The following is a 17,872-nucleotide window of genomic DNA, read 5'->3' on the forward strand; positions in this document are numbered from 1 at the left end:
CTTGCATTTCCCCCCTAAGAAGTGTGTTCCATCGAGTAATCAAAAGTTTCACGCACACTTGCAGTCTTTACGCCTACTTGAACACTCCGGGCAAATAGAGGAAATACGTCATGCAAGTAGACAAGTGGTCAAGTACAAAACCGCATGTGTGGGTATTTGTCCATGCGCTCAAAGGCTAGAGAATACCCATAATGCACTGTGAGAGTCGCGCGCTGAATGGTTAATGAATTCCCGCGTCTCGCCAGGAGATGGCGCCGCAGGTCAGTCGATCATCCATTCAATTTCCAACCGGCGCTGGTCCAGTAATTTCACTTGAATATTAAATTGTTTAATTACGGTTTATACATGCTAGTTTCCATGACAGAGTTCAGGATAAATCCTTTCATTACTACTGGAGCTGTCAGTTTGCTATGTTTCAATTAGGCCCTAATTAATAAACACCAAGCACAAACTATACAAAAGCGCCACCCCTTCCTAATTCACTCACTCGTTTTCATCACTCCTTCAAGTGAACTATATAGTGGAGTAATGTAGGGTGATGGTGTAGGGGACGATTTTGTACAAACACAGCATCTAATGAGCATAACGCCAAAAAGCTTCAGCTGCATCAGGTCAGATAAGAACTGAACATATAACCAATTTCATATTTGTTTTTGTGCTGAGTGGTGTAATTTCTGTCCTGGAATTTCTTGTTAAATAACCTTTGAAAGCCAACCTTGATTTAAAAAATCAAAAAAGAAGAACCGATGTCCAAAAAAATCCAGGGCAAATTTGACTTCAAAGTTGCCTCTCTGGCCTGTCAGGTGATGAATGACAAAAGTTGTAGGCATAAACTTGAATTTTAGAATTTATATGAAATATTTAAAAGCCCGAATCCTTTAAATAGTAAAAATTATTGGACGTTCTTGCATAAAATGTTTCTGAGGAGTTTAGGCTAATTTAAAATGTTATGGCGCCCTCTACCGGAAGGTTGGGGAATAACATAGATTTACTGTATAGTCGTCATATCTCTGAAAGGGCGGTGACTACTGGTGCATGCAGGCAGAAATCTTGAATATGATGTACACAAGACTACACTGAGTGCCTGCATATCTGACTGTTTTTATCACGCTATTCCGTCATCCTCGGGAAAAAAGAAGCAATTTTACATTCAGAAAAGATTTTTAAAGGAAAAATATGGGGAATTGCCACACGGTAGGACCAAACGAAGCCTTGGTGGTATCAGGTAACATATCGACTGCCTTCTGTTTTTCTAAAAGCAATCCCCTACATTTTCTTATAATCTGACTGTATTGTATATTCATCCGAATTGTACCTAACGTAGAATATGTTTGGTGATCGTAAATGTATGATATTCGACCCTGTAACAGTAATTTACGCTTATTTTCTCCGGCGTTTCTGTCGAGTAGTGTGTAGATATTCGTGTTTGCCTGTTGCATTGTAGTTTGTGTAACTTAGCATGATAAAACACTATCCATCACAGTCTCGACGTGTTGTGTGTCTCACTCGTGCTCCATTCTATTTGATTTCGACGTGCTTGCGCAATGATCACGTTGTTCTATTGAAGTCCTCTTGCTCTTAAATATTTGTTTATTTGTTTAACGTTAGATTAAACACACGACTTACGAATTGTGATTTTTGGTTGTGCATTTTATTTGATACTGCCAGTGCCTCGTCGATATAACTTACCGTAAGTATACCCGTATCTTAGTTTGTATGACTAGTTTGTATTACGTTTCCTCGCTGTTGTGGCGTTGTTTAATAGATATAATCAATCAAAACAGTCAAGTGATTTAATCTAATACATTTATTTTGCGAAAAAATGCTGCTTACTGTACATTATCCCTTAGCCTGTTTCTAAAACAGTATACAGCAAGTACGTAGTTGGGACCAAACTATATAGTATAGTTAGTGATAAACATTTTCCATTAAAATTATGGGGGGGGAGGGGCTACTTTTCACTTTTGATGTTATATAGTGTGTAAAAAAATATATGATTAGTCATAATAAAATTAGTTAGTTGATTGGTTTGAAATTGTCTGCTAACTACAGTTTTCTCTAACTTTACACTTTCCTGAAGAGTCATTTCCTCTTTCCTTAACTTGCCTAAACAGTATGTCCGCATTGATTATGTTTATGAAATAAAGTCACATGACAGAGACTTAAGTTGTGCAATGATTCTAGCAACAGCTGAGGATTGCATACTAAAAGCTGATGACCAGCTGGGAATCTGCTGGAATAGTTTCCAGTCTGGGACCAGACCTCCTATGTACTACATAGATCTGTGAGGAATTTATAACATATCTAAAGGTTACAGGCCCCCACTGTCTATATCACATTCTAAACACTACATCAGGATCCCAGATGGATGCTTAAACTTTAGGCAACATGTCCTGGTTGCTATAACATTGACAGCTGAATGTAATAGATCCTAGATTATCTCCCTGAACCTCTGGTGACCTGTCATGATTGAGCCAATGATAACTATATTTGCACAGATGATGCTTTTCTTCACAGATGATTTTCTCTTTAAAAATATAATTTCCATATTATTAGGGTTTTCCCTGGGTCAGAAATGGTCTTGGGTGGTGGCGGACAAATGCAATGGCAGCCACCGAACAACGGCGCCAGTGCTCTCAACACACACCAGCTATAGGTGGAGAGGAGAAAGAGAGAGTGATAGAGCCATTTTAAAGCATGGGGATTACTGAGTGACTGATTTGAAACGCAGTTATCATTTTCACGTCCTGCGCCACGTTGTTTATTAAGAGAAACTCGTTAAACTAGCAAAAGTGCGCTTTAGACCATGCGCTTAGATCAGTAAAATAGGGCCCTAGGACTTAAAGGTTGTATCAGCGATTTCAGGCCCAAACATAAATGATCACATTCATCGAATCTTTTCTAACGATCCGCTAGCTGCCCGCCCCATAAGCATGCCGTCAAAAAAACACATCTCTGTAGGCAGCCTAGGCTCTGAGATCTGCACACAAAAACAGTTGGTTTCACCAACCACTCAAAACCAAAATAAATAGTGTTCCAACCAATCACCGACACCGATTATAGTGTTGTGAGGTTTTCGCGTGCAGCTGTCATAGGCAGCCGTGCACAAGCTTTTTGACGGCATGCTTATGGCACGGCAGCTAGCGGATCGTTAGGAAAGATTAGATGAATGTGATCATTTATGTTTGGGCCTGAAATCGCTGATACAACCTTTAATACACAGATCATTTGACATACAGTATCAGATCGTCCGTTTCTGGTTATCACTTACAATCGGACACAATCCAGAAATTCTGCAATTTGTAGTTGGAAGCATGAAAATATCTTTTATATACATATATATAGAGAGAGAGAGAGAGAGAGAGAGAGAGAGAGAGAGAGAGAGAGAGAGAGAGAGAAAGCAACAGATTGCTGCCATTATAATCATTGAAGCTGTTCAATTCAACATGAGGTACACAAAGCTGCGAAAACTCCCGTTACAATCAATGAAGCTGTCTATGATGTGCAATGAATCTCAGTGATATCGTGTTTATAATTTGTTGGTTATAATGAAAGGATTCACAAGCAAACAGAACTAGCGCTGAACACATCTGATTGGCCATTACATGCACTCATCAACAGATACCTGTATGTCTATGATTGGCTACAACAAACATGCTGAACAAATAGGGGTGTGAACCTACACTGGTCTCACGGTTCGGTTCGATTACGATTATCATGTCATCGATTCAGTTCAATTCGATATCACAATGCATCGCGATGCACCGCATCCTCAATTTTAAATTTCTCTTCAAAAGTGATGTGTGCGCGCGTGTGTGTGTGCTTGGGAAATCGCAGTGACAGAAACAGTGACATTCCAGTTAAAGTTTCAAGGGAGTAAAGCTTGTTTATGCCATTAAGAAAAGGAAAATCTGTCAAATAAATTTTGTTTTACAAAAATGTTCATTTAAAAGCAGCGCTCATTAATCAGTGTAGGCTATTATGTTACCATTAAAGATGCGCGCATCAACCGTCGCCGAGTCCGCTGTTGAAGGTGACGATCATCCATTTATAATCACGCGTAACAACACAGAATAATTGTAATTTGACCATCGGGTGCGGATACTTAAATCAGAGAATATTATTGGGGCGGGTGGACTGTTTATTTTTGGCTGCGGATTCGGCGTTGGAGCTCATCCGCGCATCTCTCTGACTCTGCCAGGCGTTAACAGCTCGGGGTGAAAACGGCTAACGTGGTTTATGAAGTTAGTGGTATTAGCCTACCTCCTGCATATTCTATTTGTGTGTGACATGAGCGCACAGTACAGCGCGTGTCTTCTGCAGGTCGTGCTTACCAGGTTGTTCCTAAAAGCCGAAACGTGCCCAGATGTCGGCTTTTAAAGTAGTTGGAGCATTTTTAATATTCTCGCACTCGCGTCGCGCCTCCCTCTGCCATTGTATGCTTCCGCCACAATGCACGTACGCGACAAATGACGTCAGAAAAGTCCGTACATTATAATCGGTTATGGTCTATTACTGAACCGATACCGAATCGTCCTCGTCTGCATCGCGATGCATCGTAGAAACGATTAATTTTGACACCCCTATGAACAAAACAGGTTGTAAACAAAAACCTAAAGACCCAGGTATAGGCTACTTCATTTTCTGTGTTCCGCTCCATTTCGCGCACAGTTGAGTGCGCAAGCCTTTCAAAGTATAGTTTTTTGGCCGCTCAAGTCAATCGCACATGCATTATTGTAAACACACCATCCATTATTGTAAACACACCATCCGTGTGGTTCCAAAAATTAGGCTGCACGCGGACGGGGTGTGTGGACGTCCGCGTACCAAGCAATTTTGCGTTTAAAAGACGTCCACTAGCACTCCAAACACAGCCCTGACGTCTAGGCTAAAACAAGGCCGAATTTGGGCTGTCAGTGAAAATTTAATAGCTGTCTAACCATAGCCCAAGTATATACCAGTCATCAATTAGATAACATGTCAAAAAATTCAACCAAACACCTTGTAATCACTGTTGACTTTGCTTACATGATGGAATATCATACATCTCTCAAGTTATTTAGGCAAAAATGACATGTAACCAAATTCAAGGTTATTTTGGCTAGAAGTGGGTTACTCATAGCCAGACTATATCGGGTCTATAGTTAACCTAGACGGTGAAAAATACGGCAATTGCTTGCTGGTTCCTTATTACGTAAATCGTGTCACGCAGACAGTGCACAGACGTCGACTGCCAAAGTAGGGATGGGCACGAGTACTCGTTTACTTGAGTACTTGAACGTAACAGCGATGATCAATCATGAAAACGGAAAAAATTTTTTTTCAATTTTTCTGATTGGTTATTGCAGCATTTTGGGCGGTACCTGATGAAATCACTTTGATTATGAAATACAGTTAGGCCTAGTGCAAGATGTGCAGCGCCAATCTATCATATATATAGATAACATGGTAAGAAGTCTCGCTGCAGAATTTTAGACAATTTGCAGACAAGAGATCGCAGTTTGAGGCAGGCCACAGTATAGGGAATTAAAAAAGTCAAGACATGATGTTATGAGAGCGTGGATTATGGTCTCCAAATCTTTCGGAGGTAGAAACTGTTTCAATACCGATCTCAGATGAAAGAAACTACCCTTTACCACTGTACTGATTTGTTTCTAAAAATTTAGTGACTGAACACTGGCGGCAATAGAATCTAAATTAAAAAGAGATGAAGACCTGGAGGGGCCTAAAATAAAAATGTTGCTCTCGCTTTCATTTAATTGCAAAAAATTATTAGCCATCCAACATTTGATCTCCTCAAAACAGTTGCAGAGCATGTCCAAAGGATAAAAACTGTCAGTTTTAGCTAGTTAGGTTTAGGGTTAAAACTGTGAATCGTCAGCATAGCAATGGTAGGAAATCTTATATTTCTTAAAAATGGCACCCAATGGTATCATATAAAGTGAAACGAGAAGAGGGTCTAGAATAGACCCTTGGGGCACACCGCATAATAGTGACAAAGAAGAAGACTTCCCTATGCTCACTGAGTAGGTTCTGTCTTTGAGGTGTAAGGCGACACCCTAAATATCCACCACCTTTTCCAACCAATGTAACAAGATACTATGTCCGATTGTATCGAAAGCAGCGCTTAAATCCAACAAGACAAGCACCGTGTGCGAACCAGTATCAAGAACTTGCAACAGGTCATTGCTGACCTTCAACAGTGCATTTTCCATACTGTGCAAAACCGGACTGAAAAGTATCAGAAATATTGGACATACTCATATAGGAATTCAACTGACAGTACACAACTCTCTCTAAGAGCTTTGAAATAAAAGGCAGTTTGGAGATAGGTCTAAAATTCCTGATGATAGATGTCAAAATTAGGTTACTTTAGCAGAGGGTTTACTCGAGTACTCGTTTTTTGAGACCTATCGATGATCGAAATAAGAAATTGACAAAAATGCCCGTCCCTAAAGTATACTTTGGGATTAACGGTGCATGCGCGGAGAAGAGTATTTTCAATTCCAATGGAAGTTGAGCTTCACGCTCACTCTGTGCATTCTGGGATTGACAGTGGACCGGAGAAAGTGATGGGTAGCTCGGGCACTCTCAGCGGCTTCTCCGGTACACTGTCAATCCCACAATTCACAGCACAAACGTGAAGCTCAACTTCCATAGGAATTTATTGAAAACGCTCGCTTCGTGCCAGTGGACATGCACCGTCACACAAAAACTCACTGGAGCTTTTTAAAACAGCCGTCTATCAATGGGTAATTTGTGAAAACGTTGACGTCATGCGCATGCGTATTACGTGTTCAGTCTATAGGCGGATAGTTTTTGTGACGTTGCCAACTACTGGCCTGGCATGCATAACAGCGTTTTTTGTCGTTTTTGCGGAGGATCATTTTGACAACGTTGTCGTCTGTACTTAAAAAGGTAAGCGCAAACGTACCCTTAGAGTAACTTGCCCAACACTAGGCCAAAATCGGGGCAAATAGCCTTCGACCTCAAGCCGCAAGGCCAAAATCAAGCTGCTTTTCCACTGTTGGGCCAGTAGCCCCGCAGCGCTACCCTAAAACCCGCCCTTAACGTGCCTTCATAGAACAACGTCACACAACCGCCGAGGAAGTCAGGATGAGGCTCCATCAAGTGACAGTGGAAACGCTACTGGCCTTGGGACGCACTAGCATGCTCGCTTTTGGCCCTACAGTGGAAACACAACTACTGTTAAGTAGACAATAGTTTGTTAGCCAAATCACAACATGAGCATTTGCATGAAAAGTAAAGTCAAATCGCATATGCCAAAAGTCATAGTACATTAACCCAATGAACTAGTCAAATGATCATTACTACAGTCTTTAGTGCCACCTTCAGAAATCATTCTAATATGCTGATTTGTCTATCAAGAAACATCTCTTATTATTATCAATGTTGTTTGCTAATTTGTGTTGTGCTGCTTAATATTTTCATGGTAACCGTGATGATTTTAACCATAACCATTTTAAATACTCTTTCTTTTGGTACATCCTTGTTAATATGCACCATCCGCGCACTGGTGCACAACATATTTTGTTTAGAACAGCTAGTCTAGTTGATTATTGACTTGAGCTGATTTCTGTAAACATTTACCCACCATAGTGGTTTGGTTAGACTGTAACTGTGAGTTGGGGCTTTCCAATGATATTCATCTTTAGTGGTTTTAATGATGAAGTTGTTCAGTTTGTAAACCAGTTTGTTGAGCTTGTATGGGATTTATAACATTTGTTGGTGGTGAAAGTGGACAGCTTGTGAAATGGGCTGAATGATTTAGATTTGTATAATGGAAAGATATGGTTTGATTTTAATACAATTTGAAATGAAATTGAATTAACTTTCATGTTAGATTGCCATGCTAGAATGGGATAAATGTGCATTATTTTGTACTAAATATGCCTGTGTTTATTTTCTCAGGTGGCTGCTGTGGCTCTGATGACAAGCAATATACAGTGGGCGGCTGGGCCTGGGCATGGTGGCTTATCACCGACATACAGAAGTAAGAATGTCCATTCATCACATTCACTCACCTTTTTTTTTGTATTTATCGGCTCACAATATGAACAATCATTCTAGTGCTGACTGAATGACACTATCCTCCATTTATGTACCTTTCAGTTCCCCTTGAGTGGGAATTAGGACCATTATAGAGACATGCCACAGCATGCTCACGTTTCTCTGGCTAGAGAACCTCTTGTGAATATAATATGTCCACTGTAAAGAAACTCAGGAGTGCACACATCTGTGCCTGTTGTTTTTCACATTTAACACTGTCAAATTAATGTATACTGTTTAAATCATTGATAGTAACTAAAATAACTAGTTTCCTAGCCAGAAAGGAAATATCGTAGGTCGCTGTTCTCACACTGCATTGTAAAACTACCTGTCTGTGATGTGATATCAAGTCCTCCTGTTAACTAGGCTGTTGAGCACTCTTCCTTTTAAATGTGTGTTCAGTGATATAGTCATCAACCTAGGCAGCTAACAAACATTATAGGTACACAAACATCAGAACTCAACCCCCTCAATTTACATGAACTCACTTCATTAAGGCCTCAGTATCCAGGGCCAGTGTTTGGAAAAATAAACAGAGTTAACAATACTAGAGTGTAGAGTGAAGTTCTGCTTCAATGGTTACGAATAGATAATCATTAGTGGTGCAGCCTCTCCTGATAAATACATAGTACTGTAGTCTTTACAAACTCTGTAGAACAGAACTACAGTTGTGCTAAAATATATAGGGTTTTTCACATTTAACTTTGTTCACTGCGGGTTATAGGAAACCTGGGTTATAATTTTTTATGTTTCATACAGTTTATTCTTTGCCCTAGGTTAGGAATTATTCCTGGCCATTCAGGTTTTTGAGAGTTTAACCCTGGGTTAACTTTCTTATTTGCATATTTATGGTATCAATATCACTGATTGGATGAACTGTTTAAATAAAAGCTTGTCCCACTCCTGCACATCAGATTTATTACTGAATAGGCTATACATCCACATTTTTAGACCAGAATACATTTTTATTTATTTTTTCTGTCACTGTTTGACATTTAGATTTTTCCCTAAAAGTTAAATATGATAACCCAGGGTTAAGCACAGTGTGAAAAGCCCATATATGTCATTCAGTATGAGCTTTGTTTATTGTGTAATCTACACAGTGCTTGTAGTTATCAGAACATTAGCAAGAGGACAACACACGTTATATGTATGAAAGAAATGTGAGAAAACTATATATCATTTTGGAATGTACGGTTTGTTTCCATTTTTTGTTCCCTATTTTAATCGTTATTGACTTTGAGATTATGCATGTGCAATCTGTAATAACCAGCCTGCCTATTCTCTGATGTTCCTCTCCTGTTCATTTCTTTTAAGTGTTTGCCGAGCTAACCTGCCTTTACACGCTGGACTCACCCGTGTGTGTCTGACCGTCTGATCTGTTTCTGGTATCTCTCTGCTGGGGAGCATAAGATTATTATGCTATATCAACTTTGTGGAAATACAGATCACAAGACTTTTATCACATTTCTAGTCTGCACAGCGGAAGGATTTAATTCTAGATTTACTAGTTCGCCTGCCCATTCAGCCTTAAAGTTTAATAGTAAACTAACTTAGCTTGCTGTCCGTGGAGAAGGCTCGAACCCGAGGCTCGGCTTGAGCTCAGAGTTAAAACCCCCCTATGATGGAATTGCACATAAGAGGATAGAGATAATTTACTGGAGGAGGAGGGCTTTGAAGAATTTGTCAATGGGATGACGTGGTGTCTGCTGCTTATACAGTACGCTCGTAATGATGATTGACAGGATTGAATGTTTAGGCTCCTCCCAAACCTACGTTTGGAACTTAATTTAATAGATTTGTCACTTCAGATGCTATGCTGTTGTACATTAAATTGGAATATGATATATGGTAAAGTACCATTTCAAGCTAAAGAGACCGTTTGAAAGGTTTATTGTAAAGTTCGCTAACTTTATTTGATTTACCAAAATTAACGGGAACACAGGTGGGGAAATTGGTTATCTATAAAAGTGGGAAGAGACGAGTCTGATCGTGGAAAAGGTCTATTGTGGAAATGCAGCTATGATTTTTAAATGTTACAGCTAAAAGGAAGATTTATATTTCATATTTTTTTTATATTAAGTCAATGGAACAATGGATCAAATGTAAGAAAGATTAAATGTCAAAAAAAGAGAAATGTAACAATGTGTAGTTAAAAAGGGTTCCTGTATTTAGTGGTTACAGCAGTTGTTCAGTTGAGTGCATAGCTTAGAAATAAAGCATGTCTGGCTGGGATATCTCTTGCCCTCCCCCTTTCCTGATGAAGAACGGAGTAATCTAGTTTGCTGGCAGCTCTAAAAGCTACATTGATCTAATTTTAAAAGATTGAGAGAGATGTAGGGCTTGTGGCATCAAAATGGCTGAAATAAACATTCAGAGGGATCCTACTGCATATGCCTGTGCATGTTACCCATTCAGACACGCCCTGTCTCATTTTAATCCAATTACAGAGCTACAGTTTTTCAAAGAGACAAAAACAGCTGAATAAATTTGTTTGAAGTATACAGAAAAGGGCCATTGAGGAGAGGTCCACACTCGCTACATGAACACTGTGAACTATATTGGTACATTAACTTTGTAGATGAATCTTAGACTATGGTCTCTTACACTGAGAACTGTCCCGTGTTAAATGGTTTTTGGCTATATTAGGGGTGATCTATATTAGCCCAACAATCCACTAGAATAGAATGCCACCTGCCATGTTCTTTTCACCTCAGTCAGTTAGCTTGTGCTGAACTGCAGGTCTCAGTTATGTGAAACATTGTAAACCTGCAGCTTCAGTTATTAAAATTGGATTATTGTCGTGGTACACACTTTGTGTATAAATTTTCATTTAAACATTTTTATAGTACGTTTTTTATATATATATATATATATATATATAAACTTACTATAAAAATGTAATTATTATAATTACATTATATTAATTAGTAATTATTTTGCACTTATAGTCTGAAGGACTATATATATTTATAAGATAATAAAATCAAACCCTATTTTAAAAAAATTATCTAAATAAATAATTGCAATTTTAATGCTGAGGTAAATTTTTAATCATTTAAATTTTATCGTGCAGCCTTTTATCCAAATCCACCTTTAGCAAGGACACCTTAAAGAAATATATATTGCTTTGTCGTTGATGTTTAAAGGAGTGGTCTAGGGACACAAACAGGTAGTGCCAAAGGCTCATCATAGTGGAGAGATGTACAGAATAAGACATCCATTCAGCGTCAATGATGAGATATCAAAGATAAATGACATGATACAGAAGATCTCTCCATCTGCAGAAGACAGTGGCTCCCTGATGGTCTGGATTCAACTGCAATCTACACCAGAACCCATCCTCCCTGACCTCTCTCCCCCCCCCTTTCACATATGTTAACACACTGACAATATTGTGCTGTCCTGCCTCCCCTTCCTCCTCCCCTCCCATCTTCCCACGTAGACTCTCTCTGGAGATAATGACCATCCTCTGTCGCTGTGAGAATATCGAAACTTCGGAGGGTGTCCCCTTGGAGGTGACAGGGGTCGCTCAGGTAATTGCACTGAATGAAACAAGCCAACCAAATGAGACAATGAGAAATATTCTAGGTGCTCAGGGTATGAAGGGCAGTGGCCTGGTTCCATTTCCTGCATTACACGCATACACATGCTCTCATGCTCTCTTCCACACTCTTGTGTTGGTCTTCCTCTGCAGTGTAGGAGAGCCAGTCATCTCTCACTATCCTTGTCTGATGTTTGGCTACGCAGCGCGCTCATGGCTCATTTAACTAATGGCTCACGTCAGCATGTTCTGACTGTTGGGTCTGTAATGGATGACGATGGACGGATCAGATTGGCTTTTGGGAATATTGTGGGTTGGGAAATAATCTTTAAGTTGCTGGGAATCTGAATCCAGACAATTCCATTACAGCCCATGTTCAAAACACCTGATTTGTGCTGACCAAGTGGTTGTGTCTTCGTATTTTCACCCTGCAGATTCATTTTGTGTTGTTTACCTTCACATCTTCTTTTAATCCCACCTTCTTCCTGTTTTCACACCGCTTGACATTCTTCCCGTAGTTCATAGCCAACTTTTTTGTTTTGTTTCCTTTTTTGCGTTTTCCACAGGATAACCCTTGAGATTATGACCCTGCAACCCAAGTGTGAGGATGTAGAGACAGCGGAGGGGGTAGCTATTACTGTCACAGGTGTGGCACAGGTAAACCACCTTACCTCACCTAACCTCAGCTCCAAATGACTCTTTCAGGTTTGCCAGACTGGTTTCAGAGCCAACACCCCTTTATCATCATTTCCTTTCATTCCATTGCTGCCTTTTCTGGTCCCTAAATTTGACCCCCCCTCAGGGATGAACGGTGCTACTCTTAGTCAATCTTTCATCAGACTGAAGGTCACTGATTTGTGCTCAACATGATGAACTGTTGTTTGGTCAATCAGAGATTTAGTTAATTTACTGATGATTTTTTTAAAACAATCTATTTGGGGGGGAAACTCCACTCACTATGCTGTGAATTAATTTGATCTGTTAAGTAGAAAAACCAATGGCTCTGTTTCAAAACCCTGTGAGATATCTTGCTTTATACTGCTTTCATAGGCAGTATATAGGCAGCAACCTAATCGAAACAGTGAGTGACTAGTGCAAAGTGCATGGGAAACTTGACTTACAATTGATTTCAATAAAGTTTTAAATTGGCATGTCATACATGCTACTCGTGTCGTAATTACCTTATGGTTCTACTCGAAGCTGTTCACATCCTCTTTGATCTTTTAAGGCGAGACACTACAGGTGAATAGGGTAAAAATTTTAACTAGCAGATATCACCATGAAACTTTCCCAGTTGATTACCTACATTAAGATGAGAAAAAAATGTATTACAAGTTTTCTGTAATTTAATGTTTAAATATGCAAATTAGGCAATATCTCATTAAATATGCGCTGATTTGCATATATTTAAAAAACGAAATCTGAGTATTGGATAAAGCCAGGTTAAAAAATATTTTTTCACTGTGTTCACATATTAGATGGGGAAAAAAATTAGAGGGATTTATGGATATCTACTTTTGTTATCCTGTAAATCAGAAAATACTGTCAATAGCCTTAAAAAAAATATTTTCGCCATGTTTTTTGGAATAAAATGTTATATAAATCAGGCTAGGAATAATATATTTACAAATCCCTCTGTAAATGTCTTCATAATATAACTAGGTACAAGACTGGAAAGTTTGGTGTATATAGGTGCTACTGAAGTGGAGATTTCGGAACTGGAGTATGAGAGAAAAGTCATTTTGAGAAAACGGGCTTTAAAGATTTATCATCAGCCAATGAGATTGCGCATTCAGCCCTTTTACTTTCACGATTGGTTGCTGATAAAAAGGAAATTACCATATTTGGATCCGACAGGATTGTACAGGAGAGAGAGAGCTTCCTAACGGTGCATGTGATGACAGGCTGCCGGCAGAGATGGCGGAGCAGCATGTTGATAAAGAACGCAAACCTTTGTTGAATTTATGAGAAATCTACAGACGCAAACAGACAAAGTGTAATAAAATAAAGACCTAAATGTGTATTTCTGACTTTTTTTCACCACAAGTCTGAAAGAAGACATGTTATTGAAGACAAATATCCAAAAATCTCAAAATTGACCAGTAAAAAAAAAACGATGTTTTTGCCTGCCGTGTCTCGCATTAAACATATAAAAGGTCTTTATATCATAGCTTTTTTAGGGGTTGCAAAGACTAGTTGACTTTAATGCTCTGCCAATGGTGCTTTAAGCTTGACGTCGACTAGTTGCTGATCATGGCCTATAGAGGGCGCAACAGGATATGAAAACTTTGAAGTTTTACGCTTAGTTTCGAACAGTTAAAATGACAATAAAAGCATACTCTGTGAGCGCTCCACAAGACATGTTTGATTATACCATCTGGATGCTCAGAACTGATCGGGTGAATGCACATTTTAAACAGCTTATTGTAAACGTAAGTTAATCGCCGCTCTAAACTAATGCGCTGCTGCATTGTAACGTACACACATACAGACAGTAGCGCGCACATCAGTGCAGATCACGCAACCCGCCTTCGAGTCTCAGGTTCAGGTTGACTCGACTTTAATCACATAAATGTCGACGTAAAAAAAAATCTGACGTCGTTCAACCCCTAAGCTTAACACGTCTCCTCATTATAAACAAAGCATTTATCTAACCAAGCTCCAACAATAGTTCAATAGGATCTGTGATGTCACATGGGCAAATACATTACATTGCATATTTGCACCGCACCATTGGCCCTGTCTACTGGCATTGTCACTTAACGACTTACACTTATATATGGTCTAACGGTCTTAAGTGTCAAAAGCAAACAGAACCCATTATAGGGGAGAGCGGGGCACAAAGTAACGCTTTTTGACTTTCTCAGTTTGTGTAAATCTACTTATGGTTCAGAGTATTTATTTTTTCCCACATTCATTTCCCACATGTCTAGTACAATTATGTGTTTTTGTTTTATCAATACAGTATATACTTTTTTCTTGATATACCCCGAAAGAATGGAAGTGAAATGTGACAACATGCCCCATAGTACATTGTAACATGTGCAGGGGCACATTGTAACATGACCATATGACAGCTTAAAACGTTATCTGATCTAATAAAAAATATATACAAAACAAACTAAAATATTTTCTAAATAAAATACAATTTAAAAACTTTTTCATATAAAATAATGGCAATTTTTAATAATTAAATATAAACTCATTTTTGAGTTTTGACTACGAACACAGGAAAACACAGCTATACAACATAGTTCAAAACAAATAAATAATTAGTCATTTCTGAACATTGACTCTCAGTCTTTATTTACCTTTTTCACATGTTTTCTCAATAAAATTAATAAAAGTATAGAATATAATAGCATATTTCTAATAGGGGCTCATTGTAATGCAGTGTTACAACATGCCCCCGCCTGCACAACTGGGATTTAAACCCGGCTAGTGTCTTCTGCTAGTTAGCGAAGCATTAAATAACTATCTCAACTGTTAAATAACATCTTGGAGATTAAAATAATATCAGATTTGTCTTATTTTAAATAAACACAAAAAATAGAGATGAAAAATTAACTTAAGTAAGAAATTTACTTTTGCTATGGTTTAATAAATGTCTATGGATATCTTCCAAAAAATAAATAATTTTGGCGGATTTTTTTTTTTCTATATAGTGTTGATATGGCAACTAGTAAATACACAAAGCTTCGTCATCCAAGCATGTGCGGAAGTATTTAAAACAAGCGTGTTACAACTAACCCCGCGTTAGGTTGTGCCCCGCGCTCCCCTAATCACTGGATACAGTATACAGATGCCGTTCCATTTCTGAAGTACTCCACGCGCTACTCCCGACAATGAGAAAAAAACGTTATTAGCATTACCTCAAGGAACATATTAAAAAAAAATTAAATCCATGTCTTGAACCCTCAACTAAAAAAATTATGAAATACTTGACATTTATTTTGTATCATCTGCCATCTTGGATGTTTTTTCTTCTTTCTTTCTTTCTTTCTTTTTTTTTTGTCCACTGGGCTCATCTGAGTAGAGCGTGGGATTTACTTCTTTCTTTACAAAAGACAGAATTTGGCCATTTGGAATGCATCTATTATGTCTTAAAATGCCATCTACATAGGCAGACCACAAGGGTTTAGAACAGAGCCTGTATGTTGCCACGTTCTGTGACCTTCATGTCGTTGTAATGTACATGTTTGTAATGGTTTTCTTTTTAAGAGCACCTAAAAGCTTTTCTCAAGCAGACCAAAGGAATGCTGATTTGTTTCGTTCTTTTATTTCTCTTTTTGTTCTCGGTCGTCAGTGTGCCAAAACTTGCAGTGCTTAATTGAAGTCACATGTTTACCCTCATGAACATTTCTCTGTTTTTTTTTAAAACCCAACTTCATAGAGGAAATACTCGTTTCCACTACGGTTGCGAGTATGTGGCAATACCTGCACTGCAAAATTAATTCAGTTTCAAAGCCTAGTTTATTTTTCTTCAGCTGTTATTTTCTCTCTGTGATTACTTGGTCTGGTGTTGCTGTGAACAATGAGAGCATTGTAACACAAAGAGGCAGATTACAGAGCATTTTTCTCCAGTGGTCACATGTGATTGGATGAGGAACTTAAACAAGACATTCCACAATTCAGTCTCCATAGAGACTTGAGCTCAAGGTCTCTCCATAGAGAGACTGTTTGATTACATTTTTCCCTGTAACATAACAGTGAAGGTTATTTAATAAGAATTTGTATGTAATTCAGTGGTTAGCCCTGCATGTTATACCCCCTCTAATTCTAGACAAATTTTGAAAAGTTTTGTAAATATAGGCCTTGCATCTGTTGAACTAATGGACCCACATATCTGTTGACCTCCCAGTCCTCTGCAATATCCTCCTGTCTGTTTCGATAATAAATCAGTTCCCATTACATGTTAGCAGCAGACATGTATATACCCAGATGATAGATTACTTTGTTTTCTTAACAAGAAAAACACACCTGGAAAGAAGAGAAAGTCTTCTTTAATCCAAGGACATGTTTTCAGTCTTGCCCTACTTTCATTTTCACTGTGTTGCATGATTTCCTCCCTTTGAGTTTATGCTGTGGTTTCCCATGAGCGCACCATGAGTGGTTGTTTTAGTTGTTTTAGTTGTTTTAGTGGGGTTTAGTGCACACAGCCTTCATTTGAATGCTTTTTACAGCACGGCTTCCCCTGTTGACTGCGAATGCTACAACACTCCATTGTTATTGACAGTTTTTTATTTACATGTCTGTCCTCCTGATGACCGCTGATTCTGAGATAACTCCACTTACACTCCAAAATCATCTAAACTTCATAATAATTACCTTTTCCACTTGCATATCAAGGCCTGTTCACACCAACAAAAATGTTTTGCATGAAAATTCGGTTTTTGCATGGAACTTGCATTAAAGGGGTCATGAATTGATAAATCAAAAATTCCTTGATCTTTTGACATATAAGAGGTCATTGTACTATGGAAAAGTTTCAAAACTCAAAACTTCCCTGTTAGTCCAAAAACAGCTTTTATTGAAACGAGGCTGCTCTAATGACTATTTGTAAAAATGTTCACATTATGATGTAATACTGTAGCAAAAGGCCACCTCTGCAGAAGAAAATCAACGCCTGCTTCTACATCGTTGCCACCAATTCATTTGCAAAATACACATAAAGGTTTCACATTGTTTGCCAGTGTTTCAACTATATATCGATATATTTATCTCACACGTGTAATGGCAGGGATGTATTAATAATGCTAATTTAATATAAATTAATATAAACTATTTTAATATGCAAAACTGTTACCCATTTATAGCAGTGGGAGTTTAGTCTTGAATGCGGCACACCCATAAAAACAGTGTTTGAAAGAGAGGGTCAAAAACAGGATAGAAAATAGCTTATTACTTCTAAATTAGGATTTTTTAATGTAAACATCTTGATAACATTATAAGTGGACATCAGAGGACATTATTATTAAAAAAAATGCAGACGGACTGAATGAATATGCAGATTCACTCACTAACAGTAGAAAAGAAGAAATAACCTGGTTACTTCAGGACACAGAGCACTACATTGCTTTTTGTTTTTGATACCAACTTACAATAAAGAAGAAAGCAAGTGAAACATTTACATGCTTTCAAAAAGTTGTTTGTATTTTTGTATTTTCTATGGTGTTAATTACCACCAAATACAAGATTACAGAGACGAGAGACCATTCCGTGTTTTCGTTCTGCTATTTACTGTTGCTTAGCAAAATC

At 38.3% G+C, this 17,872-nt stretch overlaps 1 protein-coding gene across 1 annotated transcript in view; it reads left to right on the forward strand.

Moving 5' to 3' along the window:
• Nucleotides 1-967: 967 nt before the first annotated feature.
• The window catches only part of LOC311293469 (flotillin-2a), a 30,487-nt gene continuing 13,582 nt past the window's right edge, over nucleotides 968-17,872 (forward strand). The window contains exons 1-3 of the mRNA XM_084413785.1: nucleotides 968-1,225; nucleotides 7,933-8,014; nucleotides 12,181-12,271. Of these exons, the coding sequence (XP_084269911.1) occupies nucleotides 1,177-1,225; nucleotides 7,933-8,014; nucleotides 12,181-12,271 (222 nt within the window). The 5' untranslated portion in view covers nucleotides 968-1,176. The remainder of the gene's footprint in view (nucleotides 1,226-7,932; nucleotides 8,015-12,180; nucleotides 12,272-17,872) is intronic.

This window comes from Rutilus rutilus, assembly GCF_951802725.1.
Source record: "Rutilus rutilus genome assembly, chromosome: 7".
Classification (NCBI taxonomy): Eukaryota; Metazoa; Chordata; class Actinopteri; order Cypriniformes; family Leuciscidae; genus Rutilus; species Rutilus rutilus.